Below are 14,726 nucleotides of genomic sequence, written 5' to 3' on the forward strand. Positions count from 1 at the left end.
CTTCACCCAAAAGACAAGCGTATATTTAAATACACACATACAACTTAAGAACTTATGTATTTTTATTGAATATATAAAAATAAAATATAAGTATTAAGTAAATTATATAAATTAAAATGATTCAACTAAAACTGCATTATATCTTTTAAGTGTGGAAATGCTACTTATTAGCTTGGTACATTAATTAGGATAACCATGTTTTTGAGTGAAACAATAAACAAGTAAATAATTGTATAGAGTTACTTATAATCAAGTTTAACCCTTAAAGTGCCAAAATGCACCAAGCAATATTTACACAGTATACCATTATCTCTAACCATTATCAAGCGATACAACCTTTTCAAATCGTGATTTAAAAATGTTGAAAAAAAATTTGGTCCTGAAAGGGTTAAGTACAAGTAAACACAAGGTCCTCCGCCTTGTGTTTCACCAGAATCATCAAGCAGCATGCAGCTTGTTTGATAACGTTGTCCGATATTCCAATGCTTCGCTGTTTCTGTAACATGACATAGCAGTTTATGAGTTTCTTGTGTCTTCTGCGCCAATGACCGCACATTAGCAAGGAAAATGTTGTTAGCTTTAGCCTAGCTCTCACTCCCTTGCCTTTGTTTCTACCTCCTCTTCTCCGAACTGTGAGTTCAAATGTTGCACGTCCTTGTAAGAAGAGCTTATATCAGAATCTGCTCTGCAGTCAGAACTTATTTCAACCACACCTTCAAGATATTTGAAGTTCTCATTATATGATCCACCACCTAATAATCGATATATTTTGTTTCAGCAACTTCAAATGTTAGTATTACCATACACCAGTGCTTTGTCTGACCATTAGCTTAATAGAATTGGAAGTCTTAGCTCATTGCAGTTGTTCTAACCACAACCAATGTTAATACAGCCGCAACATTAGTTCTTCAGCCACAGCTGTGCTCTGTGAACTACTGCCTCTGGCAACTGCTTCTTTTCCATCTTATATTGATTCAGTTGAGAAACTCACAAACAATTTTAACAATGTCCTATTAAATTTCATTGATTCAGTAGCACCATTAAGCCTTAAAACTCATCCAACGAGGCATACACCATGGTTTACAGATGAAACCTGCACACTTAAACAATCATGTTGCGAACTTGAGCACAAATGGCGGCTGACCGAACTTGTGGTCTTCCGTCAGGCTTGGAGCAATAGCTTTCTGAAATACAAAGCAGCTTTCATTTTAGCTAAAACTAATTACAGAAATTCTCCTGTATATGTAACACACCCTTAATTTTAGGGGTACAAAATATAGTAAACCAGAATACATCTGATCTTTGGAAATTCTTCATATCCTTGTTATATATTATTTGCACATTACGTGTGTGTCAAATTTCCCACATGGTGAGTGGTCAGTGAATGCCTCACCATTGTATCATAACTTTTACATGATCCCCCACCGTTTTGGTAATATTCCTGTGTGTGAACAAGGATGGACTTGGACATTGGTTTAGTTTTTTTCTCACTTCTGTGAAGGATGAATTTTGTTTGGTTTTCAGAGCCTACCTGTTGCTCATGCAGAACCACTTGGCCATCCAATGGACTTCCCAAGGGGGCGATGGTGACAAAGGGCTGCCAGACGCCACTAATGGTCCTGGGGAATATGTCGTAAAGTTCCACACACTGAATGGCCTCCCCACGCTCCTTCATTGAGTAAAGTGTCACAGGGTTACATGTGGCCACATAGACAATATCTGTAAAGAAAAAAGAATGCATCAAAAGTTATGAAACAGTTTCTTTATGACTACTCATTATTGTTATCGAATGGAGAAGGGGATCTTTCACATTTTCGCCTCAATTTTAGGAAAAAATGTGATTTCCGGAAAAAAAAACAATCATGCTGTGACGCCAGCTAACAGTGAAAATAACAATTAACAGTTCCTTTTTATTTTTTCTTGGTGTGTGTGTGCAAGAGAAGGGGGGGGGGGGGGGGGGGGCTGCCACCATTTTATGAATACTCATGGCTCTTGAGACAATTCCTTGGTTGATTATGACGAATTCTGGAACATGACGAATGAAGAATTGTTTGCCTAGTCTTTTGGTTGCTGCAGAGTAGTGAAATTTTGCAATAATCACAAAAGCTGTAATCGTACTGTAGAACAAAATTCTCTTAATGGAAAATGCAACCGAATTTAAGCAATAATACCATCTTTGGTGGTGACATCACAGATGATGTTAACTTCATTCATGGGGATCTGCCAGTGGGCTTTTTCTTCGCTGAAACTCAAAGCACGGCTCTCCTGTCTGTTGCAAGGATAGCCCTGAATACGCAGGTAGACCGGGCCCTGTAAAATTCAAACAATTTGTTAGCACAGACAACCACTGCAGGACTGTTTAATAGCTTACCTTGACGTCAATGCGATGCGTCTCAGAAGGACACAGCAACTTGCGTCGGGCATTGCCTTGCTGATTTATCGTCCAGAATCCTGTCATTTTGGCTTCCGGCAGGGGCAACCTGAGGTAAATGTTTAAATTGTGACCTGAACAATTTGGCTTCATGTTAGACAAACTCAAAGTAGTGATTAACCACAATTTAAAAAAAAAAAAAGGTTTGTACCCATTGCCTCATGCTTTTCAATGGGACAGTAGGTCCAAACTCTGCTCTGAATGTCCTGCTCCACTGAAAGAATGAGGAGATCCATCCTCCATGGATGAACAACACCCCAGGCAGATAATTATGCCAGCCTGGCTTTTATTAATGAACAAGTACGACAGTTACTTTTCCAAATGAGCGCTGTAGTGATAACTGGGACCATTGGATTGCAGTGTTTCGACACATACAACACAGATATTACCTAAATGCAATTCTAGGTAAGGAATGGAAATTAATCTTTCATATGATACCACCCATATTTACATAGAAATAGCACACAATATTCTGTCGGTCCTGAAGAGCGAAAATGCTAAATATATTGGCCCTCTAGTAGTTTTTTTCTGATAAAGCTTGGCACTGAAAGAGTTTTTGCTGTTTTTTTTTTTTTTTGGGGGGGGGGGGGGGCATCATGGTTGTTCACAGCAGTATTAATTATAGATTGTTATTGCTATAAAGACGAATGAAATTGTGTGCTAATACATGGGAAGTACAGTACATAGTCGATGAAGGAAAATACTTGTTTCTGCCCTGTTAAGTTCAAATATTTAAAAATAAATATGTATATCAGTTCAAAACAAAACCACAGGACACTGAAGAAACAAATATTTTCCTTTATTTAACAGTCAAAATTTTACATGTGTTTTCAATGTATTGCAAATACTGTACTGCAGAGTTCGTCATAGCAAATAAATACTCCACATATTGTGAGAACATACTTTATAATATAGTATATTGTATATATAGTATATAAATAAGTTTGACATTTCATCAGATTTTTCTGCAAAAATAATAGATTTCTACAGTTGGAAATCATTTTTGACTGAAATGAATAACCAAGTACAGTATTATTTATTGCAGGTAGTAAATTTATGTGATTTACTGTATAATCCAATTTAGGCACACCAAATAATAGAGGTTGTACAGACTAGTCTGCTCTGTGGCTTTACTACTTCACAATGATACTTTTCACCTTATTTGCCTTAAGTTGTCTTTTAGTCCTAAATGTGCAACTTTGGTACGTGGGGGAGAACCAGTAGAGTTGATTCAGCAGGCTCTAGCAAGATTTTGAACAACTTTTTAGAATAAATTACTAAGTAGGGCAGCAGTAAATTCTTTAACTGCACATGAAGAAGTTCATGAATATTTCCAGTTATTCATCCAAGCTCTATACCGCTTATTGTCATTCTCTTTCCAAGTATACCCAAGCAATTGTATTTTTTTTCTAGAGACAAGCCTTCACCTAGCCCACATCGATGCTCTTGTGTTCAATAGTAGTTGCCATAATTCAGTCTATGTTGTTGGTGAAAATAGATATTTTTGCAGAGCATTCTATTGTTCTGTTTTTTTTTTTTCTAGAGCTGTGCTGAAAAAATATCATTGGCATCATCAGCAACCAGTTGACGTCAACTGAACTTTCAACACATTAAGTGTTGTGTTTTGGAAAAAAAAAAGGTCAAGCAACCCCTATCAAATGATCATAATTACAATTATTTCTACATTTTGAACAGAACGTAATATGACCAAGTAAAACATTGATCTCACTCAATAATGCCTTTACAGTACATACTATAATTAAAATCATGGTTTGTACTTACATAAAAAAGGTTTAAGATGGTAATAAAGACACTTTTTGAAATGTGGTTATTGACCAAAACATTATTTATACCTGCGTAATTTTATGATTTTCATTATTGAAGATGCCCAGTCAGAAAAGAATTTGACTTAACTGCATATATCTGCAGTGATTTAGAACAGGACTACATGCACCCTTTGGAATCGGATGTTTAGCAAGTATACAGATACATAATGTCATGGCCAGCAACATGTTCCTAATGCCTTACTCCTTGGCCAGCTGAACAGAGTTGGGCTTGGCTCCAATGGGGATGCCATGCTTATGCAGCGCCTCAATCAGGATGTCGCGTGTGTCTTTGTTGTATGAGTCGAAATCAAAGACGTTCCGCACCACGTTGGCCAGACCCTCCTTGGGGAATTTCTGTTGGGATGGAGATGTAGACAGTACAAAGTGATGAGAAGACAAAAAATTCTGCAAAACTAACAAAATTGAGTTGCACTTTGCATTGCGAAAAATGCTCCCAACACATGCAGTTAATTAGGAAAACCATAGTTGAGCAAAATGATGCAAAACTAGAACTACAATATTGTCCAGCCATCCATTATCTTAACCCAATTATCCTCACGAGGGTCGCGGGCATGAGTGAACCTATTGCAACTGTCTTGGGACAACAGCTAGTGTACAACGTGAACTAGTTGCCAACCAATTCCAGGGCATATGAAGACCAACAACAATTCATACTCACCAGCACACCTACAGTTAGGACAATTTAAAGTATCTAATATACCAAAACTACAACAGGGAGAACGTGCAAACTCCACTCCAGGTTTCCCAATGCAATGTCGTATTTCTTAAAAATGTGTTCTTCTAAGTTACGTACATACTTTGGTATGGGCTGGATCTCTTTTTTACCTACTGAACAACAGTGTTTATGCACTAAAATAATCATGTTTAAGGAACACATACCTGTACTGTGTTTACTTTTTTGTTACAATATGGGACATCTGCTTTTGGGGATCCATAATTGGACTAGAGCTCACAACTCTATTTACATTATTAGACCATGACATAGTGAAAGTCCAATCAATAATGCCTGAGAGCAGGGAAGAAATGCATGCCGTGCATTGACTTAGGGCAGTGATTCTCTATTAATTTTTGCACCCCTTCCCCCCCAGAAAAGAGAGGAAAAAGAGTGCCCCCCCTCACTCGCAGTGGTGACTATAAGTAAGATCATATAAATAAAACTTGCATTAGTATACCTAAAATTGCACTCTTTTTAACGATAACAAAAGAATAAAGCATTATGAATCAACTTTCAACCCTTTACTTTTCACAGGGTTTATACAGGTTAGTCTGAAACTCAAAAAGAAAAAAAATACATTAAAGGTGCCAGGAAAAAAAATCCTTATCCAAACTAGAAACATTTTCACACAATCTTAAATCAATAAATTATAATACGTACCTGTAAATTGATCTGGAACATTAACATTGGGGCACCAATATCTTAAAACATTTTAATCTGAAGCATAAGGTATAAAACACTGGTGATTTTTTTTCTAAATCACATGAATCATTTACATGATTAATAAAAAAGAAATTGTTGACAGCAATTTAAAACGTTTATAACTCCCACACAGACTTGGACAATGAGAGCACCACTGTGTCACCTGGTGCCATGGATGTGCAATTACTGTTCCTATTCCTATTCTCTGGCATCACATTGGCAGTGGTGCCCCCCACTATTTGAGAAGGACTGCCTTGGGACAGTTGAAAAAGATACCAAACAGTAAAGCGATAATGGAAGCCAGCCAAATTATTGAGAGTCTGATGTTGCTTGAATGATGACAAAAGCACCAAGGCTAGTAGGGAAATTATTGATCCCTTCTGCACTGAATTATTGATCCCCCTTGCTCGTCTGGTGCCTCCTTTCTGAGGTTCTCAGGCTAAAATAACGTGCATTATTTACACTTCTTGAGCATAAAGAGACAAGCTGATGTTGGCAAAATAAGCATTTCTAGACTGATGCACAGGGCATGCGAGGTTCAAGCCTGCAACCAAATTGGTCAATGCAAACTATTTTTCAGGGTGTGTGAGCAAGAATTTCATTTGATCACATCAATTCCATTCTGTCAATGATTTGACAACATTTTGGAAAAAATAATGCGGTTACGGTCATTTATTTTGAATCAGAAAATACTGTATAATTACGGTAAATAGATGTAAAACATCTTTTCAATCTAATTGGGCACACATTTTTTGTGCATACTGGAGGATGAGTCAGTAGACTTTTGAAGACATGAGTCAGCAGAATTTGAAAGGTGTTTTATTTAGCTGCAGGTATTTCGTATTCATACCTGGAGATGCTTGACAATGTTGACCACCTCTCGTGTAGAGTACGGGTAGGCAATGGTGCCCTGGTCAGCCATGGACCGAAGCTCTCCAAAGGCAGCAACCAACTTCTCCAGAGTAGTGTCAGGAACATTAGGCCCATACTGTTTGAGCATAGCCAGCTCAGCCCTGGGTTTGGGGTTGTCAATAGCATGGCAGCTGAAGATGTCTCCAACGACGACATGAATGCATATTGTAGAGGAACAAAACAATTGGAGCAAGTGTTGGGTGGCATTGTGGGTGTGTGTGTACCGACCAAGAGCTCCAAAAAAGTCGTTGCCCAGGAAGGGAAAGCCTGGTCGGTTGGCTAACACCATCATTCTGAAATCTGGGTGCATGGCGATGGTGTTAGGCCTCCCCTTGGCTTCAAGTAGATCTAAGGATATGGTAATTGTTGACTCAGTAAACCAGTAGCAAACAACTTAAACATTGCAGCTTTTATAGAATTTATGTTCTATTCTATTCTATTCTATTCTATTCTCTAATCTTTGCTGTTTATTTACTTTACAACAAATCGGTGAAACCCATGAGTGAAGGTCAATATTTTTAAACATAATTTAGGAACTATATATCAAAATATAACTGCTTAATGATGATATATGTCAAGTGAAAAAAGAATTGAAAAAAAAATGACAGAGAAACAGCAACAAAAAACATGGACACATTCAAGAATATGGAGAGACCACATGTATGAACCTATTTAAATGTAAATCCTTTGACGCTTTAGACTGGCTGGATTATTATGGGACAAAATTTGGCATTTTATGCAAAATCATGATGTGATAATTTGTCAAGTGATCAATGGTGTCAATTGGTTCCACAAATAATTTGTTGCATGAATGTTTTGAGGGGGAACATGATGCCTTTTATTAGAACTAGTGTCATAAAGTTTTAGGAATTTAGAAAAGTATTTAACTTGTACTGAAGAGTAATTAGTTATGATAGTGTTCCCTAGTTTGGGGAATTATTGACTGGGTTATTGACTATTGAATGGGTTATTTTTGACTGGTCTGACTTAATGGAAAAAAAAAGCGAGAAAAACAGCAACATCAGAGAAAATGTTTATGATCATAAATGAAACCATGGTACAGTTGAGCCGCAATAACCAAACTGCAATGTAGGGAGAAAACGAAGTATAGTAATTTAATTAAAGTAAGTTGTTGCATCCATTATTTATGAGTTTATGGAATTATATTTGTGCCGCAATCATCAGCAGACAATGTAAGATTTTGAATGAGCAAGAATAGATTTTGAGCAAAGAAAAATATATTGAGTGAGCAAGGAAAGATTTTGAGCAGAGAGAAAAAAATTCCATGCTGTGTCAATTTTGGGCAAGGCAAAGTTTGATAAACCATGGTAAAAATGCTTAAATATTACTGTACAGTATATGACTATCTTGGTTGATACCTTAGAAAGAGTTCACAAGTACATTCAGTAAATACGTTTTTTAATTGGACATATTGGCCCATGTTTTGATTGGATGAGTAATTTAAAAACTCGCTCATTATTTCACCATCTGTGAAACACTTGTGTTGAGCTTTTATGGTGGGTGTAATAGATCTGTTATTGTTTATTGTAGTAATTAATTGCTACTTTTAAAAAATAAATGTATTAAAAAAGAACCACGAAAAAATAATGAGGTGTTGTACATAAATCACAATCACATTTTTGAGGAGAAAATTGCAATTCTAATAATAATGCCAGTCATCTACATCAGCGTGGAATACACCCAGTAAGTGACATGCATTTGGCATACCCGAGATAATTCTGCGCCCGTCAGCCAGAATCATCTCTCCACTTTCCACTAGGGTTTTGAGGATGCAGGTGACGTTTGTGGGAGCTTTGTCGGCCTCATCAATCACCAAAATGTGTCCCATCTTCACGGCTTTGACCTGTACACACGTGTCAGAGCCACTTATACAGAATCCCCCAAAAAAGATTCATACATCAAGCATATCAGATTCACCAGAGTCACCAGTACGGACCAGTGGCGAGTCCTCATATGTGATGATACCATCTCGGACCGAAGGCTGCAGCGTCAATGTCTGTACCGTTGTATCCCTGCAACATGTATTGCACAAAATATACAGTTGTATGTAAAAGTCAAGGTTCCCATCCCAAAAACAGTACAGTAATCCCCCCTACTTCGCGGTTAATGGGGGCTGTCAACCCCCCGCGAAGTCTGAAACCCGCGAAGTAGGCTATCAGTTCCTAGATTTCTATGTACGCCCCAATATAGCCACAGTAACCATACACAGTCTTTTTTTTTTAATTTTATTTCCTTCCTCCTATTATTTAACATTACATTATCCTTATTAAAATTATTGTATATTCATTAAATAACTAATATTACTTAGTTTGTTGAGAATTTGTTCTCAGGACTGGTTATCTGCACCAAGACTCCGGTGAAAGAGTACGCAAGTCATCACGTTGAACTTCACATTTATTTTGGCTCATGTATGGTGTATCATGTAGTATCGGTTGAATAATAAATCAACAACAATCTTAAAGTCAGTCAACTAACATATAAACACTTAATCTATGAATTTACTGTATTTGTAGCCGACATTAGCGGGTTAGAAACAACTACTAACTATAAAGTGCAACCTCTACACAAACGAACACATAAACAGAATAAACGCTCATCGCTTACTAAACATAGGCAGTAGTGTGCGTTATCAACATAAATGATAATAAACTATAACTATGAGGTTACGTTGTCATTCACTACGTCACCGTAACGAGCCGAATGACGCCCAGAGAACTTAAAACAGGAAACGGAAATGCAACGCGACCCGACAAATTAAAAGCATGCATTTCAAAACAAGATAAAAAAACGTCACAAACTCTAACGCTTGAAGAATTCTTAACATAGTTATTAACTAATATTATTTCGTTATTTGATTAATACAGTACTGTATAATGTACTTTTTTGCTTTTTTCAATGTTTGTACATTTTTTCACATTTTTTAAATTATTTTTTATTTTGAAATATTTTTTTATTTTTCCTGGAAAAAAACGTGAAGTCCTGAGACCGCAATATCTGAGACCGCGAAGTAGGAGGGATCACTGTATATTTCATATACTAAAAAAATATAAATACTTATAGCATCTCATATCAGGAGACATTGCATTGTTATTTATTTATAAACTGAATAAAATTACATTCATTTGCGCCAATGCAAAAGTCGGGAAACCTTACAGTATGAGTACCTTCTGTATATCACAGGTTCTAAACATTTTCTATAGGCACTTAGAAATCTCTAGATTCTATTGTTAGAGATTCCCCCCCGTATTTGCAAAAGGCTTCTGCTCAGTCTATAGTTTTGGGTCTTTGTGCATGCACATCTCTTACATGCACCTCATAGATTTTAAATGAAGTATAGATAGACTTTGAAGACCATTCCAAAACATTCAGCTGGTACATACAGTGGATGTAAGGTATATTTAGGATCATTATTGTTTTGTAGAAGTCATCCTTTTTACAGCTTCATTTTTTTCTTCCTGGGATTTAATGGAATGCTTCTTAGCTGTCAAACAACTGACAAGGTGTTCCTTTCATGAAATGCTGCTTCTTTTTTCGCCAAACAAACATTTGGTTCCTGCCCCCAAATAATTCAATTTTAACTTCATCAGTCAACATCCCTTTTTTTTACAGAGGTCATCAAGTTTCTGTAGATGTTCTGTTAGATATTTGTGACATATTTTAGGATGAGGATGCAGGTAAGTTTTCTTCTGCAGACTCCACTCTCACAATGGAAGGGTACATCATAAATACTGAGTCTGCTAAATCTTGTATGTAAAGGTAATAAAATATAACTATTTATTGATGTTAACTGATCAGTCTTTTTTTCCTTGATATACCACAGCAAAAAAAGACATGTTTGTTTTAAAATATATGAAATATGTTGTTTATGAAAAGGTGCCCTGAACAAATCCCTCACAAACTAATCTGACTCCTACTGCATGCATAAACAGTATCTTGCATGCTTTTTTTTTTTGCACTACATGATATTCTGCACTACAATATTAGCACCATTGTCTCTGTTTGTTGGTTATTGCTATTTATTGCTATTTATTTATTGCTCAATTATGGAATGTAGTCTGCTGCTCGGGAAAGTGAACAGAATAAGAATTTCATTGTGTGGTACAAATACACATAAGACCAAAAAAAATCTCTTGAATATTGAATCTCTTGAATTTAGCACACAAATGTATTGTATATTACTTTCAGTCTTGGGAAAGGTACTAGAGTATTTATTTTTCATGGTGACCTACAGTGGAACTTGAATGAACTTGAATTCGTTTGTTTGAGGCAAGTTTTGGTAGCCTAGTCATAATTAAAAAAACATTACAGTTGCCCAGAACTCAAGTATTCACTATCAAAGCATCTGTGATGATTTTTTTTTTCAGTCAACAGTAAAAGATAAAATGGCTGACCCCTCAAATGGATAAAAAAAAGTATTTTGCTGAATCAGAATCCATCAGAAGATCATAATAAACATCAGAATGTTTAGGCTAGTGGGGCTGCTTTTTATGTGATTTGCTCTTTGAGAAAAATGACCATACATCATAAACGCTACATTATAAAGTGGCCACCACTATATTTGAGCCCATCAGATCAGCAAACTAAAAATATGAAATTAAATTACCATCCCAACCACCTTTATTCCCACAAGACATTCTGAAATTACTATACAGTGCCTCTCCTCTCCCCCCGTGGCCACTCATCCCTGAAGCCCCGCTCTTCTAGTTGACCCGGAAGCCGTCCTACTTTCTTCCTGAATGGTTTTGCTTTTCTGAGCCACATCTCTGAAGACTTTCAGTCTCCCAAAAGCACACACATGCACACACACGCGCACATCTTTCTGCCCCCCTCCCTTCCCCCTGCTGCTTTGATCTATTATTAGTTGCTACAGTGAGTGGGACTAACCGGGTCATGTCCATCCACTATGCTGCCCGACTTGACTTTCATAAGAATTTGACCTCATCTGCTCACAAAAACTAGCCACAAATGAGAAATCAGCCAATGCATCAGCATGTTGATGTTAGTGTGGATCTCATATTGTATTTGTCCCTTTTTTAAGACCTAGGCGACTTTGGTAGAGAAGTGGTCAGCATGTCCGTCTCACAGATCATAGTCCCGAGTTCAAATCCGGGCCACTCTGGCCATCCTGTGTGGATGTTTGCATGTTCTCCCTGAGCCCGGGTGGGTTCTCTCCGGCTTCCTCCCAAATTCCAAAAACATGCATGGCAGGTGTAGAGGACACTAAATTGTCTTTGAGTGTGATTGGCTGTGTGAATGGTTGTCCGTCATTGTGTGCCCTGCGATTGGCTGGCAACCAGTCCAGGGTGTCCCCCGCATATTGCCCGAAGAAGGCTGGTATAGGCACCAGCAACTTTTTAAGAACTGACCTTTTGGTTCATTAGTTATGTCTTATTAGTAACACCCTCAACCATAGGCGTCTTTCAGAGTGACAAGTGGTGGCAGCTGACAGCCTGACACCTTTGCCAAATTCGTTTAGCAGCCAGCAATGACATCAATTAAGATAGTCCAGACCAACATACTATTTGTTATAGAAATGAATTCCACGCATGCAGTACATCCACATTTGGTGTAAGGTGGCATGTTAACAAATGGACAATATGCACTGTATGTACATAGTGACAAACTACGAAACATTCTGGCTGATGTTGAACATGGCACAGCAACACAAGTGTTGAATGGAGGAGACAATACAACCTTGAAACATCCTAGCACCAATCTATTGAATATACCGATTGCACAAACGCAGGTTATCACACATGACCTGATATTATTCAGTAAGATGGCGTCAAAGTAGTTTGTAGCATATTGATAGTGAGAACCGTTATATCACTTGCCCGATACTGAGAATTTTAATGCTTTGCCATATATGATTTCTATTAAAAAGTATTTTAAAATGTTCTTTAAAATGTTCCTAAACCAACCACCAGCATATGGTTGCACTCTCCATGTAACTACCTGACACAACTTTTGAATCCCATTCTTTAATACTTGAAATAATTTAATGACTGTGATGTAAACTGTCATTATCCAGAAAAATGAGCCCTCCAACCCTAAAAAACAAACAAACAAACAAACAAACAAACATACAAACAAAAAGAACATCAGTTAATTACAACTGACCTGTGCAGTTGTAGGTATTCTCTGGGTCGGTTCAGAAGGTGCAGGAACCGGTCCACTATTTTGTTTTTACCGACACCCTATAGAAGAAAATAGAACAGCAAAATTAAGTTTGTGTAAGAAGGAGACATGTATAAAGTCTATTCCAATCCAACAATGCAGAGAAATGCAAGTGCCTTTTAGTTTTGATGGAAATACCTTGTGACAGGGGTCTCATCTTTCTGAGACTCCCACTGGCTTCCCACAGTGGCCTGCCTGTCAGACATCCAGCAAGGCGCTCTGACAGCTGCTAATGTCTTAGCTTGGGACAGATTCGCCCACTCACTGCCCCATGTTATGATTGCAATAACACAGGCCGCCATATTATGCCTGCCATGTCCACTACTTTCCTCTAACTTGGCCCACTAAAGCTAAACTGACAGGATAAAGCCTCCCAAAGGAATTGCTTGATGCTCAACGATTCCTTAAGGACCACAGGAGTTTTGCAAGTACAGCACTACATTACTGGCAGTCATTGTAGCAAAAATAAACAAGACAGTTTGTACTGACATTATACTTTTTTTTCTGTAAGATACCTCCCCTGCAATAGATATGACTGATGGATTACCACTAGTTAAAATTACCAACAACTTGAGTCATTAATAAATTGTGTATGTCTTCAAGCAATGTGGGCCTGATAAATCTAACTTCATGTCAGCAACCAGTAGGGACCCATTTTTCTGTCCAAACAACAGGTTGCAATAGAAAGTACACAAAGTAAATTTTAGTGAGGGTCAAGCATTTGAAAATTTTATACTGCTAGAATAGAAAAAAAAAAACTGTAGTTACCTTAATCAGAGACAAAGCTCACCTGGTTACCGACCAAAAGGAGGTGCTCTCCTAATAGAAAGTCTTTTAACATATCCTCCATCACCATCATATGCTGCGGAGGCAAAATCACATCGACCATGAAAAAAACAAACAAAAAAAAAGCACATTAGAAAAGTCATTTTACGTTATTTCTGTATGTTATTTCTAAAGGCAGGAAGAAAGCAGGTCATTGGAGAAAAGAAAAAAAAAGTAGGACATCCACTCTTGGCCCTCACACTTGATGTCAACAACATCCACTCTCAATTCCATTCTCAACATAGCACAAAATAATGAAGGACAAGTACAAAGAGAACAAGTGTTTCTAAGAGAGGAATCTGGGCCATAGGACAAATGAATACAACTTGTTCCTTAATGGAACTTTCACACATGTGACTTCAATTCTTCAATCACCTAAAATTACTATCAATCAATGATTATCTGTCAGATGAGTTGGTGAGTGATGAATTACCTGGGGATTATCATAGAAGAGCACATCTGGAACCTTCATTTTCTCATTGGGTTTGTAGATAGGAGAAGAAACTTTGCCAATAGTAAGCACTCCATCTTTGACCATACCTGAAGAAAAATCTGATCAATCACTCAGTCAATGACATTTGAACAGCTCAATCAGTTTGATGCTGGGTGACAGACAGCTGGTGACTGGAAGTGGGGGGCATATTAAATATGGAACACACTCTAGTCTGATTTAATTTTTGTAGCCTGGGCCAAGGGCATTGCTTTATGTCACCTTACAGTGACTAGAAAAAGAAGATGTGTATGTAAGTGACTGGGACGCACAGGTAAAGTCACGTGAGTGTTCTGTGTCTGGGGTTTCTTGTATGGAGCAGTTGGTGAGGTTTTTCTGCAAGGAGCCCCGGGCCAGACTGGGAAGAAATCTAAAAACACACAGTACTAAATCGATCAGTGGAATTGTCTCTAATACAGCGTTTTCCGATATGAATTAAAGCGAATGCGACCTGAGCACACCTAGAAAGGCAAGCCTTGTTGACAGCGTGGGCGATGCTCTCCTCAGGGTAGCGAGAGAGCCTGCGACAGATCCGCAGCAGCTGTCTGGTGGAGAGGGAGGAAGCCAGAGACTGTGCCTGGTGACATGCAAATAAATGAAGCAAAT

At 37.7% G+C, this 14,726-nt stretch overlaps 1 protein-coding gene across 1 annotated transcript in view; it reads right to left on the bottom strand.

Annotated features, from left to right (window-relative positions):
* Nucleotides 1–14,726, bottom strand: part of LOC148424062 (von Willebrand factor A domain-containing protein 8-like) — a 64,331-nt gene that overhangs the window by 28,457 nt on the left and 21,148 nt on the right. Inside the window, exons 17-29 of the mRNA XM_088415633.1 lie at nt 14,582–14,697; nt 14,393–14,490; nt 14,064–14,170; nt 13,596–13,667; nt 12,749–12,825; nt 8,565–8,640; nt 8,336–8,471; nt 6,836–6,955; nt 6,546–6,748; nt 4,460–4,611; nt 2,372–2,480; nt 2,172–2,310; nt 1,532–1,719 (exon numbers count right to left, since the gene is read on the bottom strand). Of these exons, the coding sequence (XP_088271759.1) occupies nt 1,532–1,719; nt 2,172–2,310; nt 2,372–2,480; nt 4,460–4,611; nt 6,546–6,748; nt 6,836–6,955; nt 8,336–8,471; nt 8,565–8,640; nt 12,749–12,825; nt 13,596–13,667; nt 14,064–14,170; nt 14,393–14,490; nt 14,582–14,697 (1,593 nt within the window). The remainder of the gene's footprint in view (nt 1–1,531; nt 1,720–2,171; nt 2,311–2,371; nt 2,481–4,459; nt 4,612–6,545; nt 6,749–6,835; nt 6,956–8,335; nt 8,472–8,564; nt 8,641–12,748; nt 12,826–13,595; nt 13,668–14,063; nt 14,171–14,392; nt 14,491–14,581; nt 14,698–14,726) is intronic.

Source organism: Hippichthys cyanospilos, chromosome 5, assembly GCF_059441005.1.
Source record: "Hippichthys cyanospilos isolate Australia breed blue-spotted pipefish chromosome 5, RoL_Hcya_1.0, whole genome shotgun sequence".
Lineage (NCBI taxonomy): Eukaryota > Metazoa > Chordata > Actinopteri > Syngnathiformes > Syngnathidae > Hippichthys > Hippichthys cyanospilos.